Source organism: Drosophila willistoni, assembly GCF_018902025.1.
Source record: "Drosophila willistoni isolate 14030-0811.24 chromosome 2L unlocalized genomic scaffold, UCI_dwil_1.1 Seg72.1, whole genome shotgun sequence".
Taxonomy (NCBI): Eukaryota; Metazoa; Arthropoda; class Insecta; order Diptera; family Drosophilidae; genus Drosophila; species Drosophila willistoni.
The window spans coordinates 2,246,865-2,263,669 of NW_025814049.1; the positions used below are offsets into that span (position 1 = coordinate 2,246,865).

The following is a 16,805-nucleotide window of genomic DNA, read 5'->3' on the forward strand; positions in this document are numbered from 1 at the left end:
AAATTTAATTAATATGAGAAGAAAAGCGTCATCAACTCAAAATTAATATGAAACCCTATTATTAATATTATAAGTCATAAAATGTGTAATTTTGTTTGGGTTCGTACGAATTTGCACTTAAATTTCATAGGTTCTTACCCATTCTCTGCAAGTCTATAAAAAGTGTTGCCTACTTTTAGACAGCTTGGTTCAAATATTTAATATATTTGCTATAAGTGTCAAACCCAAACTAAACACATATAAAGTACATAAAAAACAACAACACACACATGTAAAACACTACAAAAAAATAAAAATAAAAAAACAAAAAAAAACAATAAAAAAACAAAAAAATAAAAAAAAAACTGTAAAACTAAAAAAACTCAAAAAAAAAGAGAGCCATGGCTTCATCGGAAGAATTTTCAGCAGTTTCTTCAGATTATCAAAGCGTTGGAACAGAAGAATCACTAGCTATTAAGGCGATATTAGCAGAGAAAACAAATGAAGAGCTACAGGAAAATGTCAATGAAAATGTGGAAATGTCATCTAAACAGACAGAACAGAATGTCATATAGAGCAGACAAAACAGTCTGAAATTGAAATGGCGACAAACGAAGTGCCAGAAAAACGCGTGGATGTGGATAAATTTGATGTTATTGTAATTGCTCCTGATGAACAAAATGCAACTGTCACCAAAGAGGTAGATCCCACCACTGCAAATAGTTCAAGTAGTACAAGATCATCACTACAGCCAGAGAAGCAGCGCAGTCACCACCGACGCCTAACCAAATCTGTATCAAGTGTGGTCTTTGAAAACACAGTAGAAACCGCCCAAGATCTTGAGGTAGAGGAAGATAATAATGATGATGATGAACGAAAAGATACCATAAGAAGTATTGATAGTAGAGATAAATATGAAGCAGAACGCCGCAACGAATATCGACCGCGTCACAAACGTATTTTAGATCGTGACTATGAAGATGCCATTATCCAGGAGTTAGACGTTGACGACGATGACGACGACGAATTCGATTTTGATAACAATGCGTTGTTTGATGATGACTCAGAATCATATGCCTCACTCAACGTAGACCCATCGCATGATTCCATAAAAATGAAAACAGATTTCTTGAATAATTTTGTCTTTCCACCATTTGAAGATTTCGCCGTACAAGAACATGTATCGCCAAGTGTGCGAAAAGATAGCACAATGAGTAACTATGAGGATGTGGGAAAATTTGTTGATCCCCTCACTGGCGAAGTATTATCCAGTTCCGAGTCATCAAGCGAATTAATGGCAGAGTCGGAGTTGACACAACCCGAAGAAGAGCAATTAACAAGTATTAGTAGTAGTAGTGATCCCTCGACTATGACAGAGTTCTCGGATGATGAAGATTTGGACGACTACCATTATGCTGACGTCGACACTAAGGGCTATAAAGTTAGTGCTGATGATGATGCTCTTGAAAATATTCTAGTAGAGTTTCAACAAGGTTATCATGTTGTAGAGACAACCGGACAATCGGAAAATTATCTTCAAAATCTTCAACAAAAACAAGAGGCAACCATAATAATTTGTGACTTTCTTAACAATCTTTTAGATGAGATACACATGAAATCGGAGACAATACAAACGGATAATGAACTGAGAAACAAATGTGACAAAGAGAAGCTAATAAATAGTCTAACCGAATCTGTGGATAGCTATTGGGATGAAAAATATTCCAATGGCTATCTAAATACTCGTACAGTTGAGTTTCATAAGCGTCAGAAAAAATTTCGTAATATCAGCGAGCAATCGCCAGAGGAAGAGCTTCAGGAATATCGACGCTATACACAAGCATTATATCATTTGGATAAAGTAAAAAAACATAATGCTGAGTCTAAACGCAATATTGCTCACCTTATGTGCAGTGTCCTAATGGATTTGCAATTTGTGGAAACAATTGTCGAACATGTGGAACGCCATTTGGAGAAAACAATGCGTCAATATTTGGTCCGCAATAATTCGGAATATCTACGTAAAATTCTAGATTGTGAACTGAGAAAGATGCAAAACAAGAGAAATGAAATAAGCGATACTCGTCTATTTCTCATAACTCGCAAGCATACTCTAGGCCGCATAAAAGAAGTGAGAGACTCTATAAAAAATATAAAGAAAATGAGGTTTATAAAATATACTTTTTCAGAAAATCGGAAATCTAGATAGAATATCGGATGACCTGTGCATTCGTGACTTTATAGCCATACAGAATGATGTAATGGCTTTAGATAAAAAACTTGAAGGTAAATAAGAGATACCTCAAATTTCCTACTGAGATTTCAGCTAAACTTTTGTTTGTTTTTTGTCCAGAACGTAATGTCGATTTGAAGAAACTGCTAAATACATATAATGTCCATTTACATGAGAGATCACATAATCTCGAAAAGAGTGAAGTCTTGGCCGAGCAGCTAGAGCATAGGAAAGCCATTCTGTTGGATCTAAAGCGACAGCAAGGTTTACTACGTCAGAAGCTCTATGAAGCAAAAATGCAAAGGTCCAGCTTACATCAAAAGCAGAATGAGTTATCCTTTAGAGGTGGGATACTATCGATGCCAGCTTTGCTGCGTGACTATGACGCAACTGTGGAAAAAGTAGAAGAGAAACGAAATTGTATAACTAAATTAAAGGAAGTTTTAAAAAGCATGTCCACTCGATTTGCCTACTACGAATCATCTATCTAATACCTTAAATAAACATAAATATTTCTTGTATATGAAAGAAAAGAGAAATCCATTTAATGGAATTGGGCATGGAGTTTAATCTGTCTTCTAAAGTTATTATATTCAATTCGCAGTGAGTGTATTTGCGCAATTAATATTTGTATTGCCTACATTTGTGCTGTCTGATAAAAATATTTCAATTTGACAAGCCAAAAATGTTAACATGGGGAATATTATCAACAATTTTAGGCACATTCATTTCATTTATTTTAACTCAAACACACCACACTCTCCGCACAAGAAACACTTATACATTAATACACAATACACACTAATTACGCATAATTCAAGTAGAAATGTCTGCGTCCAAGGAAGAATTGCCGGATGTCGCAGCTTCGGATGTTCCAATAGACACAGTTGCTGAAGAGGCAACTGAAGAACAGAATCTAGAACCAGATAAAGAACAAGTGAATGAAAATCAAGAAGCAGAACCTAAGCAGTCCCAAGAGGAAATCAAGACAGCTGAGCCTTCAGCCGAACAAAAAGAACCATCCAGTCATAGACTAAGTGGAGCTCCCAGCTCTGCTGAGCCAAATGGAGTGTCCCAAGAACAACTAACTCAAAAAAGTAACAAACAAAAAGAATCTGGCGATAAACTAAGTGTAGTACAAGATCAGGGTGATGCTGAATCTAAAGGTAAATCAAAGAAAGCGTCACTTGCTGAAGAACAGGCTGCTGAGATGCCCATCGAAAAAACCCAAGAAGAGCTAGAAGAAGACGAAATGTTAGATGAGGTTGTCGAGACCCGCAAGTCGAAACAATTAACGGACGAGGAGAAGAAACAACGTGATCGACAAAAACGCAAAGAACGTGCCAGCAAGCGTTTTGGACAGAGAAGAAGTTCGGTGGTGGCTTTCGATGTGGTAGCTGAAGTAAGAGAGCTACTCGAGGAAAATAGGGACGATGATGATCGTAGTGATGTTATTAGTATTATTGGTTCCGATTTCGATGAACGTAACCGCCCCTCATATCGACATAAGAGTTTGCTGGAGCGTAACGTTTTGGACACTGTGGTGGAACAGTTTGGTGCCGATTTTGATGAAAACTCTGAAGGTTTCTTAAGTGCATATGCTTCATCAGGGGGATCAGACCAAGATCTATGGGAACAGCTATCTGCAGATGATATAGATACTGTACAAATGAAAACAGATTTTCTTAATGATTTTGAAATGCCTGAAATGTCTGATATATCCGAATCAGACGAAGCTCCAATGACAGCGAACGTTTTAACAGCCATTTCCTCTAAGATTTCATTTAAAGATGATGTGGGAAGGTTTGTGAATCCTTTGACTGGCGAAATATTGATTAGTTCAGAATCGAGCGCAGGCGATGTACCTGTCGAGAAAGTAGAAGAAGAAATGGCACTGAGCGAGTCATCATCGGGCATGTTAGACTTTGATGATAGTGACGAGGCACCCAAAGAAATCGTCAAAACTGAAGACGGGGAGCGTGACGGTGACTCATTTGTCAATTTCCAGCAAGGATTTCGCTACATGGGAGAGGATGAGGGCAGCAGTTCGGAGGATAAACTAACAAAAAGTATTAAAAATGAAGTGCATCAAATTACTAACGATTTTCTCGAGGAACTGATTAATGAAGTGGTAACGAAATCAGAATTACTCACTGCCGATAATATGCTCCGATCAAATTGTGATAAACAAAAACTAATTGAAGGCATATTGGAATCTATAGAAACCTACGAGATTGAGAAATCAGTAAACTTCTATTTGAATGCCCGAACTTGTGAATATTATAAACGTCAGCGAATCCAACGTGTCTTCCATACCCTACCGCCTGCGGCTGAGTATTATGAGCGTCGACGTTATAAACAGGTATTAAATCATTTGGATTATGTTAAAAAACGAAATGCTGAAGCCAAACGCAAGAATGCCGAACTTATGTGTAGTGTCCTTATGGATTTGCAATATGCCACAACTATTGTTAAGCACAGTGAACTCCATTTGGAACATACAATGCGTCATCATCTGATACGAAATAATTCCGATTCTCTCAAGCGCATAGTCGAACGTGAATTGAAAGCGATGGAGCATAAGAGAAATGAGATCAGTGATGCTCGTCTGTTTCTCATCACCAGGAAACATTCTCTAGGTCGCATAACAGATGTGAGTATCAATAAAATTATGGTTAACATGGTTAATTTATAATATAATCCTTAGAAAATTCATCAATTAGAAAAAGTAACGGAGGACCTATTGATCAGTGACTTTGTTGCCATACAGAATCAGGTGGTGGCATTGGATAAGAAAATTGAAGGTGAGATAAGTGCTGCAACCATGTCCACAAAATTCAATACATAACCTCAAAATTGCCTTTTGAAAATACTGTACCACAAATTTTAACAGTTAACCTTTGATTAGCTCTTTCCCAAGTGCCACTACCGTACTTCTTAAAAATTTAAGTAATAGAGCCTTTTGAAAAAACTGTAGAACATATTTAAGCACATAACCTACAATTGAAGTTCACTTTATATAACATAACCTACAATTTTTCTTTTGATATAACCTTAAAGCTGCACAACTGACCTCCAGTTTGCCTTTTTAAGTGCATAACCTCCGAGTTTTCTTTGACATAACCTCAAAGTTGTCTTTGCAAAATACTTTACTGAACATTTTAATGTCTAACCTTCTTAACTGAAGTTAAAAATTATAGTATATATGTATTTCTTCATTTACGTTTACTAAGGCCACTACAGCATGACCTCAAACTTTATTTCGACAACATAACCTCAAAATTGTTTTTTGAGCTGACATATCTTATCAATTGATTTATTTTCTTTCAAAACGATTTTCCACAGAAAAAAATGTTGACTTGAAGAAGCTACTGAACACCCATCAAGTGGATATTCATCAGATAGAACACACTCACGAAAAGGCTCTGGTCCTTGCTGATATGCTAGAGGAAAAGAAAGCCATCCTGCGGACAAAGCAGGATCGACAAATGGAACTACGTGAAAGTCTTTATGAAGCAAAAATGCAAAGAACACGCATACAACAACGACATAAGGAACTTTCTATCAAGGGGGGCATCCTATCGATGCCAGCCCTAATGACCGACTATGATGTGACTCTACAGAGAGTGGAAGAGAAACGTGTTAGTGTAGCTAAATTAAGAGAAAGTTTGAAAAGCCTTTCGGCGCGTGTTGCCTACTTTGAGTCACGTAATCTGTAGTCGATTTTAAATAAAGGACATATAACATTTTTTTATCAAGTAAGCTATGTAAACTTTGTTTGTATCCACCAGCCACATCAACTAACACAACTAACTCAACATTTAATGTAAACTATACTCGCAACACGAATACACACAAAACCCAAGAACACAAAACAAAAAAAAAAAAAAACAAAAAAAAAATATATAAAATAAAAACAATGGATTTAGTAATAGAGGATCCAAAGGAACCGTATGAAGAAGGAGTTTATGTACAAGAATCTTCTGTTCCACTGAATGACAAAGTAGAGCAGGAGAAGGAGCAAATACCAAGAGACTTAGATAAAACTCCATCGGATCAAGAAGACACAGAGAAAAAGTGGAAAAGAACGACTATAGCGAATGAGGTTAAGTTATTGCCATACATAGGGGGTAAAGATGTGAATATAGAGAAGATTGTTAAACGCGATATCTCGATAGCCACAATTGAGGATATCAAAAATCGTAAGAAAGAGGCACGACAAATGAAAAAACAACTCAATCTAGAGCGAATTGAGCGTAGATTAGAAGAGATGCTAAAACGTGATTCCGAATACAAAGAAATGAAAGATTTAAATAAACAAGAAAGAGAATCGGAAAGATTAAGTAGACGAACGGAATCAAGTATACTATGTGAAGATTACGATCAATTACTTCTAGATGAGTTGGAAGATGAGATATCGACATCAGAAACCACAAGCGAATCTGAGAACGGCGAAAATCTTACCAGACTTTCTTTTGCCGATACCATATTCGCAGCCCTCGAAGATATGCCCAATGTATCCGAATTATCCCTTAGCGTTGAAGAAGATGAAATCGAAAGACGTAGTCAAAGCTTCATAAGCACCAAATCTGTGGACACTGGTCATTTTGTTGACCCACTAACAGGAGAATCTCTTCACAGCTCTTCAGAAACTTATATCGAGAGTTTGAATGAGGAAGTTGAGCAGTATATCGCAGATGATAGTGATAGTTATGTGACTCTATCCCTGAGTGATCTGCCCATGGACGATTTGCCAACACCACGAAGAAGGACAAACAACCAGTCTGACGAATACGACCCGAACTTACTTAATTTTAATTTAGCGCAAACGGTTGTAAGAGATTACTCCTCAATACCAAGTGGTAATCTCGATGTTGGACAAGTCAGTGAACAAATTGTTTCCGATTTTCTGCATATTCTTCTGAAATCTGTTGTGAATGAAGCCGATACGGCTATCTCCAAAGCCCTGCTCACTCAACGTCTTGACATTGTGAAGCTTTACCAAGAGCTGGAAAAGGTTGTGGAACAACATTTAGTAGAGAAATATCGTAATACTGCATTGAATCTAAAAACCGTGGAATACTGTAGACGAAATAACATGCTTCATCATATCGAGGATCGTAGTTTCTACACCGAAATAATGAACAGGCATCGTTATTTCCAGACCCTTCTACGCTTAGATTTGTTGCGAAAACGTGTAGCTGAGACGAAAAGTCAGTGTAGCTCTCTTTTAGTCGATGTCTTATCGGAGTTACATAGTGCTGAAACTGTTTCCATGTATTTGGATGAACGTCTATCGAATTTGATATATAAAACTATTGTAACTAAGGACTCGGAACTACTCACAAAGTTTGTTGAACGTGAAATGAGTTTGTTGAATAACAAGCGGAATGAAGTAAGCGATTTGCGTTTGCATCTCATTGCCAAAAATCATAATTTGGCACGTTACGATGAGGTGAGCCCATTAATAGTTATAATCAAGAAGTCTAATGTCTTTTTTTTTTGATAGAAAATTGGTCATCTGGCAACTATTAATGAAGAGGTTAACATGGACACTTTTCTTCTTGTGCAAAATCAATGCATAAGTCTGGAAAAGAAACTCGAAGGTAAGATCTGTCGGAAGTCGTCTGAATGTTTGCTTTGATTGTATCATTTACCAAAAAACAGTTACTAACAATCTCGCCATCTTGCTCACTCTGCAGATCGATCGATCAATTTTTCATCGATTCAATCAATTTTTCATCGATTCGATCAATTTTTCATCATAAAACGTTTTCTACGTATAACTCACCTATTTTTTTTATTTGATTCTAAAGCACTTACATATATTTATAAATAGATTAAGTGATTCATATTTCATTTACTATAATCACTAACCATAGAACACATAGATGGGACAAACTCATGATTTTTTGATTGCAAACGCTAGCCTAGTCATGGAACCCCAGAGAACTTCGGGAAAACCCGAACGCTCTCACTCTCAATGAGAGCGTAAAATGGGGAGAGGGCAAAGCAGCTACGAAAAAATTTCAGTCTAGCACAGACTACCGAACGACGAAGGCAGGCCTACGTCGCTTGTGATTTCGTTCTGTCTATGTATGTGTACACTCGTCGGTACATGCTCAGGCTTCGTAGTGTGTGTGTGACGTGAAGTTGTACAACATCGCATTTCAATAGCTCGCTCGACCAAAATTTTTCATTTTCGACAAAACAGCGGCAATGCGAATAGGATATGCCCCTGTCGAAAGAATATCAAGAAATATTGGCATCAGCTACGTATGTATCCCGGTGGCTGTGCCGATAGAGTGTTTGCTTGGCAATAGGAATGTCGCTGGTTCGAATCCCAACTCGATTATCGTTAACGAAGTTTTTTTTTTGTCTATTTTTTTTATTTATATAAAAATAAAAAAATAAAAATAAACAAAAGGAAAAAAAACAAAATGAAAATAAATAAAAAAAAAATCAAAAAGGAACAAAATAAAAAATAAAACAAAAAAAAAACAACCAACCTTTTGTTTATTTTTATTTTTTTATTTTTATATAAATAAAAAAAATAGACAAAAAAAAAACTTCGTTAACGATAATCGAGTTGGGATTCGAACCAGCGACATTCCTATTGCCAAGCAAACACTCTATCGGCACAGCCACCGGGATACATACGTAGCTGATGCCAATATTTCTTGATATTCTTTCGACAGGGGCATATCCTATTCGCATTGCCGCTGTTTTGTCGAAAATGAAAAATTTTGGTCGAGCGAGCTATTGAAATGCGATGTTGTACAACTTCACGTCACACACACACTACGAAGCCTGAGCATGTACCGACGAGTGTACACATACATAGACAGAACGAAATCACAAGCGACGTAGGCCTGCCTTCGTCGTTCGGTAGTCTGTGCTAGACTGAAATTTTTTCGTAGCTGCTTTGCCCTCTCCCCATTTTACGCTCTCATTGAGAGTGAGAGCGTTCGGGTTTTCCCGAAGTTCTCTGGGGTTCCATGACTAGGCTAGCGTTTGCAATCAAAAAATCATGAGTTTGTCCCATCTATGTGTTCTATGGCAGAGGTAGGCGCCCATAGCCCGTGCGGGCACTTTTGCTCGGCAATTGCTCGTGTGGCCGTCTGTGTGCATGCCGATGTGAGCACGAAGTACAAGTTCAAAGCGTAAAAAAACAGCTAGTGTCGCACAGACTTTTGACGAAAGCAGTACTATGTCGCTTTGTTACGCAGCTACACGCAGAAAAATTAATGCTTCACTTTCGTACATGGCAACTATAGGGTAAAAAGTATATTATAATATAAGCGAACATGCATAATGTAATATAAATGTAAGATATACATGTATATGTATAGTATGAAAAATATATACATATAATAGCCGATACAAAATATGCATTCATTTTTATGACATTAAGGTAAAAGGAATCGAAGACTCATGACTGTACTTTGTTTTTTAAGGCGATTCGGTAAAAAAATGTTGTGGGAAAATTCCGCAGTTTCACTTGCAGTTTAATTTTTTTATTCGTTTCTTCACATACGATTCGCGCAGTGTAAAGCAGCTTACGCACACAAGCAAGCGCACGCATACATTGACAGTTTGATCTGGCTCTCTTTGTGCCTACCCCTGTTCTATGGTTAGTGCTATAATCATTCCAGTCACTCTCAATCTTGCCATCCTGCTCACTCTTTAAAGCACTTATCGTTAAATTTTTCAGCATAAAACGTTTGCTTCTTATAAATCAATGGATTACAAGATTCATCATTACAAGATTCTTATCAAATTTGGTGTACTAATAGTTATTATTTACATGATTCAGATTTGACTGTAGTTTATAGTCATAACGTTTAAACAAGGTGACGTTTATGCATTATATATGTATACAGGCATTTAGAACTACATTTCAAACTAACTAGATGTACATAGGTTTCTTTGTAAAGATTTGCAATTATTTTATCGAAGATTCTTCAAAGCAAAACAAACATATTTTTAATAAAGAATTCCTTTCTAATCTTTAGAGAAATCATCAAGTCTGAATTCTATGCATAGTCATTTCTACCATGAATTGCATTCGCTAGCCCATATACGAGAGCGATGCGTTGAATTGTCCGAACAATTGCAGATGGTCAATGCAACATACGATGCAAAATATAAATACCAATTGGAATTACGTGAAAAAATATTTCATCTTAAAATGCAACGAGATAATACACGTAAACAAGTGCGTAATTTAACCTTTCAGGTAAGTCAATTCAAAATATGTACACACCAACACACACACACACTCTTTCTATTTTTGCAGGGCGGTCTACTTCGATACCATAGTCTTATGGTCGACTTTGATGATACCGTGGAGAAAGTCTCAAAGTTGCAGGCCAATGTACAAAATCAAAGAAATATTATGCAACAACTGGAGGCAAAACTTGAAGCTCTTACAACTCCTAGAAGTCGTCAGTAAAGAGGATCGACCTTTTACTTTTTCATTCAGATATAAAAAACAAAAAAAAAGAAAACTTGCACTCATTTCCAACAAGTATTGTACTATAATATATAAAATAAATAAATATGACAAAAAAATATCAAGATCATTAATTAAAAAAGAAAAATGCCTCGAATAACATGGGACTTCCTATCTATTAAATGTGCCACATAGCGGATCAAAAATTGGTCTCTTAATGGTCCCATAAGATATATTCAAAACTGAAAATACATATGAAATTGCTGTATATATATTTGTGGATATATATCTTTCACAATTTCAGTGTCAAGTTGAATATTTATTTGCTTGTTTTTAGTTTGGTTTGTTGTTTTTTTGTTATACTCTTTGAGCAAAGGGCATTGGGGAATTGTTTAGCTTTTTGTCACACCAACGCATATTTTTATCAAGAAATATACAATCTTTGCCTGATATAAATTGTCTTGTTTCCAAATTACTAAAAGTATTTTCTTAAAACAACATTTGTTGGTTTATTGGCTTCTATTTAGGTTAAGCATAATTCATTGTTGCACTTCTTTAAAGTTTTTATACCCTTGCAGAGAGGAAATAATAAAAATTGGCATTGCTTCATTGCAGTCGTCTCTCAATTTGTTGAAGTATTCATATAAAACTTGAATATTCACGAAATGGTTTTGTGTCCGTAACTGCTAGATGAGACATTTAATGTTTGAAGGTCGTTCACTTAAATGGCGTCTTTAGAGCTGTGGCACACAATTAGATTTAGTAGTCGATGACTGACAATGAAGGGTATACAATCATTGGTTCTATTCTCGGTTTGACGCTTAATATTTCTGACATGATAGCGTCTTATAAATCGATGTTACTGGCTAGCATGCATGAAGAAGTGTCCTGTTCCATTTGAACGTAAGGGTGCAAGCGAGAGGGAACGACAGTATTCCTACTCTCCTATTCCTATTCTTCGATGCTTTGCTGAGAGTCTACACATAAAGAAATTATTCTCCCTTTTTTTTCTTCGTAATATTTATTGCTTCCTACCATCAGCGTCGTAATTGACGGCGAATTCTTAAGAAAAATCATCGTTAGTAAAAAGTCTTTACAGACAGTTTACTTACGATTTTGTTATTTAATTCAGTAGTGAAGTAAGTTAACTTTAAAGTAAAACCTGTTTCCAATTTCCAAGCCTTTTATAATTAATTTCTCAATTAATCATATGGAAATGTTCTATTCAAATGATAGGGAGTTTACTGGAACCTTCCAATTAACTAGCCATGATTTGTCCTTTGATTTATTAACCTTTCATCTTACCTGTTTACAGTTGATATTTAAAAAATAAAATATCTGAAATCGCCGTGATTTCTGTGACACCGACATTTCATTTGGTAGATTTCAAAAACAGTCTGCCTTAAAATGTCTAAAGATTTCTGTGACACACATAAAAATACTTTATAACTTTTACATCTACTTAATGTTGGATAGAAACATTAAACAAATAATAGAAAAAGGTTACCTTTATCGTCTCCTGGCGACCCATCTGTTTGTCGAATATAACGTATACGCAATGTGTAACAACTAAACCCTTATTCTTAATTGCTGCAATTGATGATAAGATTCATTTGACTAATTGCTCAAAATATGTACCAACTATATAAAAGGAAAAAACTGTAAAATTTTTGTTGAAAATACCAACAAGGCATACCATTTTGCTTTATAATTTAAATTGACCAATTCATTATCAATTGTAGAACATTCATTTCGTTGGACAAGAGGACAAGAGAGTGAGTAGGCAACTACGACATTTGTATAAACAATTTTGGCACGCTTTTCTATGGAAATTTTTTGGCTGCAATTAAAAAAAACTAATTGAGTGTCTAAGCAATTGAATTGCTAGCCAAAAGTACAACGCAAAATTAAAGGAAATTTGTATGAGAAATTTCTCGAAAAATAAAAGGCGTAACCAATCTCTTAAGTTGTCTGCTGACTATCATGTAGATATACCATATACAATCTATATCTAAGAAAAATACTTTTTTTTTTGCCAAAAATATCTATCACACCTGCATTTGGCTGAAAGAATTTCAAGCAGCTGCCAAGGGGCGATTGAGGTTTTTCTTGATATTTTCATAAAAATTTCCATTTGACCTCGACACGCTTCGTTGGAATACAATTTGCACACAGTTGTAAACATTCAACACAGTTTCACTATGGTATAGATATGTATAGACAAATAGATATATAAAAAAAATTAAGAAAACGAAAAACACCCACACAAAAGCCAACAAGAGAAAAAGCTCTGAAGGTTATAGAGGTGATTAAAAGCTGGAGAATCGAAATTTGATGTCGATGATTTTTTGATTTTTTTTTTTCAAATTTACTTTATTTTTTTTGATATAATAAATAAACTTAGCTAAATATATATACTTAATTTTAAGGCGTTTCTACCAGACTTTGCCTTGCTTTTTTTTTTGGTGTGTGTTGTTTGTGTGTTTGGTTTTTGTGTGAGTGTTTTGAGGAATTGTGTTTTTTTTTCTTTGGTTTTTTTTTTTTAATATGATTTAAACTTACAAAAGTAAATTAGAGATATAAAAGTGATGAAATAATATTTAAACTCCAACTCCAAAAAATACTTTTAGCAAATTTACTTGCCCAGCAAGATTTTGCGGCCAGCGCCCAAGTTCTGACCAGCCTGGGTGGCACCCTTGTTGGAACCGGCCTGAAGACCAACAATGGTCTGGCCAGCCTTCAGTTGCTCTTCGGTGAAATCACGCTTGCACTCATCAGCGGGCTTGGGGCCCAAGAAGGGACCCTTGAAGTCATCGTGCTTGTAGGTCTATCAAAGAGAATTTCACTAATAAACACCAACAAAAACCTACGAGAAATTTCTATAGAGAACTTACAGCACGTCCCAAAGCGAAAATGGTGTTGGTAACATTGGCAATATCCTTCTTCTCATAGAGATCGACAGTCTGGAAGACATCGATATCGGGTACACCATATTCCTTCAGAGCCTTCTGGAAGTTGTTGATGTTCTCCATGAACTTGAATTGGCCACCAGATGAGTTGACCTTGGGCACAGCATTGGGCGACAGAATGTTGATCAGTTTGCACAGAACTTGGCCATCCTTCAACACATCCTCATACTGCTGGCCAGCGGGGAATTTCTCAGCAATAATTGCCTCAATCCATTCCTGGGCCTCTTTGTCCATCTCGGGATTGCGCTTGCCGGCAATCTATATGAATATCCGAGAGAATAAAAACAAACAAACATTTTGTTAGAAAAAAAACACTTTTCCAAGCACTTTTAAATTCACTTTTTGAGTTTTTTTTCAAATCAATTTTTATTTTATTTATCTATTTTTTCACTTTTCTTGGTATTTATTCCCACCTTGGCACGAACAGCACGTTCAAGAGACATGTTTAGATAGTTTTTTGTGGTACTTTTTGTTTTCACGTTAAAAAGGATCTTCACCAAAGCTCGAGCAAGCCTTAACTGATGCCTGGCCACGGGGCGTATGCGTCTTTTAAAGCGCAAGAGCACAATCTTTCGGTATTCATGTATATTGTTCCAAAAATATATCCGAATTCGGAGTCGCCTCAATGTGAGAGATTATTTCTCGATGTTTTTCCTTTGTTGTGTGGGCGTATTCTATACATTTTTTCGGCTTCTCCGACTTTGCCTCGCATGAGTCGTGCGTTTTAATTTTAGATCATCATCACAAACGCAGACCCACAAAAAAAAAAAAACAACAAATTTAGGAAAAAAATAGAAAAAATAACCACTCTGAAAAATTGTTTAATAATTATAAATTCGCTGGTGAATATAGACGCGCGCCTTAAAGTAAATTTTTACATGTCTTTCGTATGTTATCATAAATAAAATTCCACTTTTCGGACAATGTTGCTTGTGAAAATGATTTCAAAATCAAAATTTTTCAGTTTGTTGCTTGTAATTTCCATTATGAATTTTCGCCTGCATTGAATCATAATTAAAAATGGCATTGAATAATTGAATATAGTATTTACATACACATATATGTATGTAGATTATATTCGATTAAGTCACATTCAAGCACAATGTCAACATTTCTAAAGTAAACATCGATTTATTAAACAAACAATTAAGCAAATTGTTAAAATTTTGCAATTTGTACATATTTCATATAGAAATAAATTCCGGAATCGTCGAGAAGAAATTCATATTATATTCATGACTTGCCGGAAATATTGATATAATTTTAAATTGAATTAGAAAAATCTATTTCGAAAATTTTATTTAAATTTCTAACCAGTTTAAACTGCATTTTATCAATGGCAACTAAATAATAAACTGAATTTAAATTTAACTCTAGTTTTCTTTTCAATTTTTCGACATTTTTAACCATAAATTGTGATTTTTTTTTGTGTTTTTTTTTGTACTGTTTTAGCCATAAAATATAGGTTTTAGAGTTTCGGCATTATAATTCCACCTTTTTTTGAGCACAGAGATTTAAGCAAATTTTTCACAAGTCAAAATTTCAAAACTACTTAAAATTTTAACATATTTGTAATAGCAAAATCGTGCCTACTATAATTCAAAAATTATTTCAAAAACTGAAGTTTTTAGCATCTGATAATGAATATACATATGTATACTTCAAAATAAATTCACAAGTTTTGAAAGGAAGAAATATATTGAAGTTCTTAGCATATAGAAAAGACTTGACTAATTATTTCAAATGTTATAAATTGATTAACTTTTAGAGAAGATAACATTCAAGGTGCCAAAATACCATCATAATCTATAAATGAAGGGTAATTTTAAATCAAATCAAACTAAACAAGGGATTTTATATTAATTTTTGTGTTTGTCTAGATTTCGACATTTTTTGAAGCTAAACAAAACTGGGCTTAAGCCCAGGTCAATAAATCTTACTAATTTATAAGATATGCACATAAGAAAGATGGAATCTGCAGCTGCAAGCTTTGCCGTTTTTTTGTCGCTTCATGTAGTTTGAATTCCCAACTACTTTAAGCGTTGAAAATATCCTATGGCTATTACAACTGTGGATTCTTTAGCGAAGTCTGCTGATGATAGAAATTGGTGGTTCTTGAAATGGCTATACAGACAATCTGCTTACCTTTTGTGCTGCCTATGATTTAAAATCTTATAAATTAGTAAAATTTATTGATCTCAAGCCGACTTAAGCCCAGTTTTGATTAATTTTTGTTGTTCAGTAATAAACATTTTACAAATCGACGGCAACTTTACTAATCAGTGTCAGGTGCTAAATCACTTGTGACACATTGTGATGTCTTTAAGTTTTCCAAATGTTTTCTTGGTCTCATTTAGTTCAAAGAAAAGGGAAAAATATAAAAACAAGAGATATTTCATTTAGTGTTAAGAAAAGGTAGAACCTCTAACCAACAGACAAACTAGGCCGAATTCCAGTGAAAATCAAAATTTTACACGCACACATACTAATTAATTTGACAATTATAATTAGTAATATATTATGGTAAATTTCATTTTAAAATTCGAAACGAAAAACATAATTGGCAAAGAAACATCATGAAATAGATTTGAAATGCGCAAGGTCAATATATGGATATACACTTTGTTTATATATGAATTTGGTCTGACAATTAATATGAATTATGCTCTTTGTGTTATTGAAAAGCACTTTAAAATATGGCACTGGCTAAGCAAAAACATGAATGCCTGCGGCAAAAGGCAGAGCAAAGTTCATGCCCTTAGCGTGGAAAAAGCATGGAACAAATCAGATGAAACATAAAAACACAAGAAACTATAAATAAACGTATAATGAAATCATTTTTGACCTTGTCTCGAGGCCAATCATGAGGCGAGTGATCTACTAAACGAATGCAGCGATAACATTTTCTCTGCTAGAGCGGATACAATTTCGATAACTAGATGAAAATTTCCTACATTTACGTATATGGCCAGGCGAAATTGTGTTCTGGGTTGTCTCTTCGCATTCTCGTTCTCTCTCTCTCACCTATTTTTGGGTCGCTTCTGACAGGTGGACTGAACAGAGAGCAAGAGGGAAGACGGTGAGGAGGAGGAAAAAAACCGAAATAGTTGCGCTGCGTCAGCACAGCAAATGAGATTTTCCAGGCGTTTTCTTAGTTGTTTCTTTGTGC

The 16,805-nt window shown here is 35.2% G+C and overlaps 3 protein-coding genes across 3 annotated transcripts; 2 read left to right on the forward strand and 1 right to left on the reverse strand.

The window, feature by feature from the left end:
* The first annotated feature begins 554 nt into the window (after window positions 1-554).
* LOC6646187 lies at window positions 555-5,970 on the forward strand. Its single transcript, XM_047010425.1, has 6 exons — window positions 555-2,110; window positions 2,169-2,265; window positions 2,333-2,693; window positions 3,020-4,865; window positions 4,920-5,016; window positions 5,558-5,970. The coding sequence occupies exons 1-6, from the start codon at window positions 581-583 to the stop codon at window positions 5,929-5,931; spliced, it is 4,305 nt and encodes a 1,434-aa protein (XP_046866381.1). The 5' UTR covers window positions 555-580; the 3' UTR covers window positions 5,932-5,970.
* A 40-nt stretch (window positions 5,971-6,010) lies between these two features.
* On the forward strand, window positions 6,011-10,773 carry LOC111519065. The gene is made up of 4 exons (XM_023177863.2): window positions 6,011-7,667; window positions 7,722-7,818; window positions 10,228-10,451; window positions 10,512-10,773. Exons 1-4 carry the CDS (start codon window positions 6,132-6,134, stop codon window positions 10,665-10,667), a joined length of 2,013 nt encoding a protein of 670 aa, XP_023033631.1. The 5' UTR covers window positions 6,011-6,131; the 3' UTR covers window positions 10,668-10,773.
* Window positions 10,774-13,194: 2,421 nt separating this feature from the next.
* Window positions 13,195-14,148, reverse strand: LOC6646186 (muscle-specific protein 20). The gene is made up of 3 exons (XM_002068773.4): window positions 14,050-14,148; window positions 13,562-13,894; window positions 13,195-13,494 (listed from the first exon to the last, which is right to left on the reverse strand). The coding sequence occupies exons 1-3, from the start codon at window positions 14,077-14,079 to the stop codon at window positions 13,303-13,305; spliced, it is 555 nt and encodes a 184-aa protein (XP_002068809.1). The 5' UTR covers window positions 14,080-14,148; the 3' UTR covers window positions 13,195-13,302.
* Between the last annotated feature and the right edge of the window lie 2,657 nt (window positions 14,149-16,805).

Bases quoted from the DNA above. Each gene is read 5' to 3' on its own strand.
- LOC6646187 (XM_047010425.1), top strand. From the start codon at position 581: ATGGCGACAAACGAAGTGCCAGAAAAACGCGTGGATGTGGATAAATTT. The intron at 2,111-2,168 runs GTGAGAGACTCT...ATACTTTTTCAG, and splicing joins CTCTAGGCCGCATAAAAGAA to AAAATCGGAAATCTAGATAG. The intron at 2,694-3,019 runs ATCTATCTAATA...TACACACTAATT, and splicing joins CGATTTGCCTACTACGAATC to ACGCATAATTCAAGTAGAAA.
- LOC111519065 (XM_023177863.2), top strand. From the start codon at position 6,132: ATGGATTTAGTAATAGAGGATCCAAAGGAACCGTATGAAGAAGGAGTT. The intron at 7,668-7,721 runs GTGAGCCCATTA...TTTTTTTGATAG, and splicing joins ATTTGGCACGTTACGATGAG to AAAATTGGTCATCTGGCAAC. The intron at 7,819-10,227 runs GTAAGATCTGTC...TCTAATCTTTAG, and splicing joins TCTGGAAAAGAAACTCGAAG to AGAAATCATCAAGTCTGAAT.
- LOC6646186 (XM_002068773.4), bottom strand. From the start codon at position 14,079: ATGTCTCTTGAACGTGCTGTTCGTGCCAAG. The intron at 13,895-14,049 runs GTGGGAATAAAT...ATATTCATATAG, and splicing joins AACGTGCTGTTCGTGCCAAG to ATTGCCGGCAAGCGCAATCC. The intron at 13,495-13,561 runs GTAAGTTCTCTA...TCTCTTTGATAG, and splicing joins TTTTCGCTTTGGGACGTGCT to ACCTACAAGCACGATGACTT.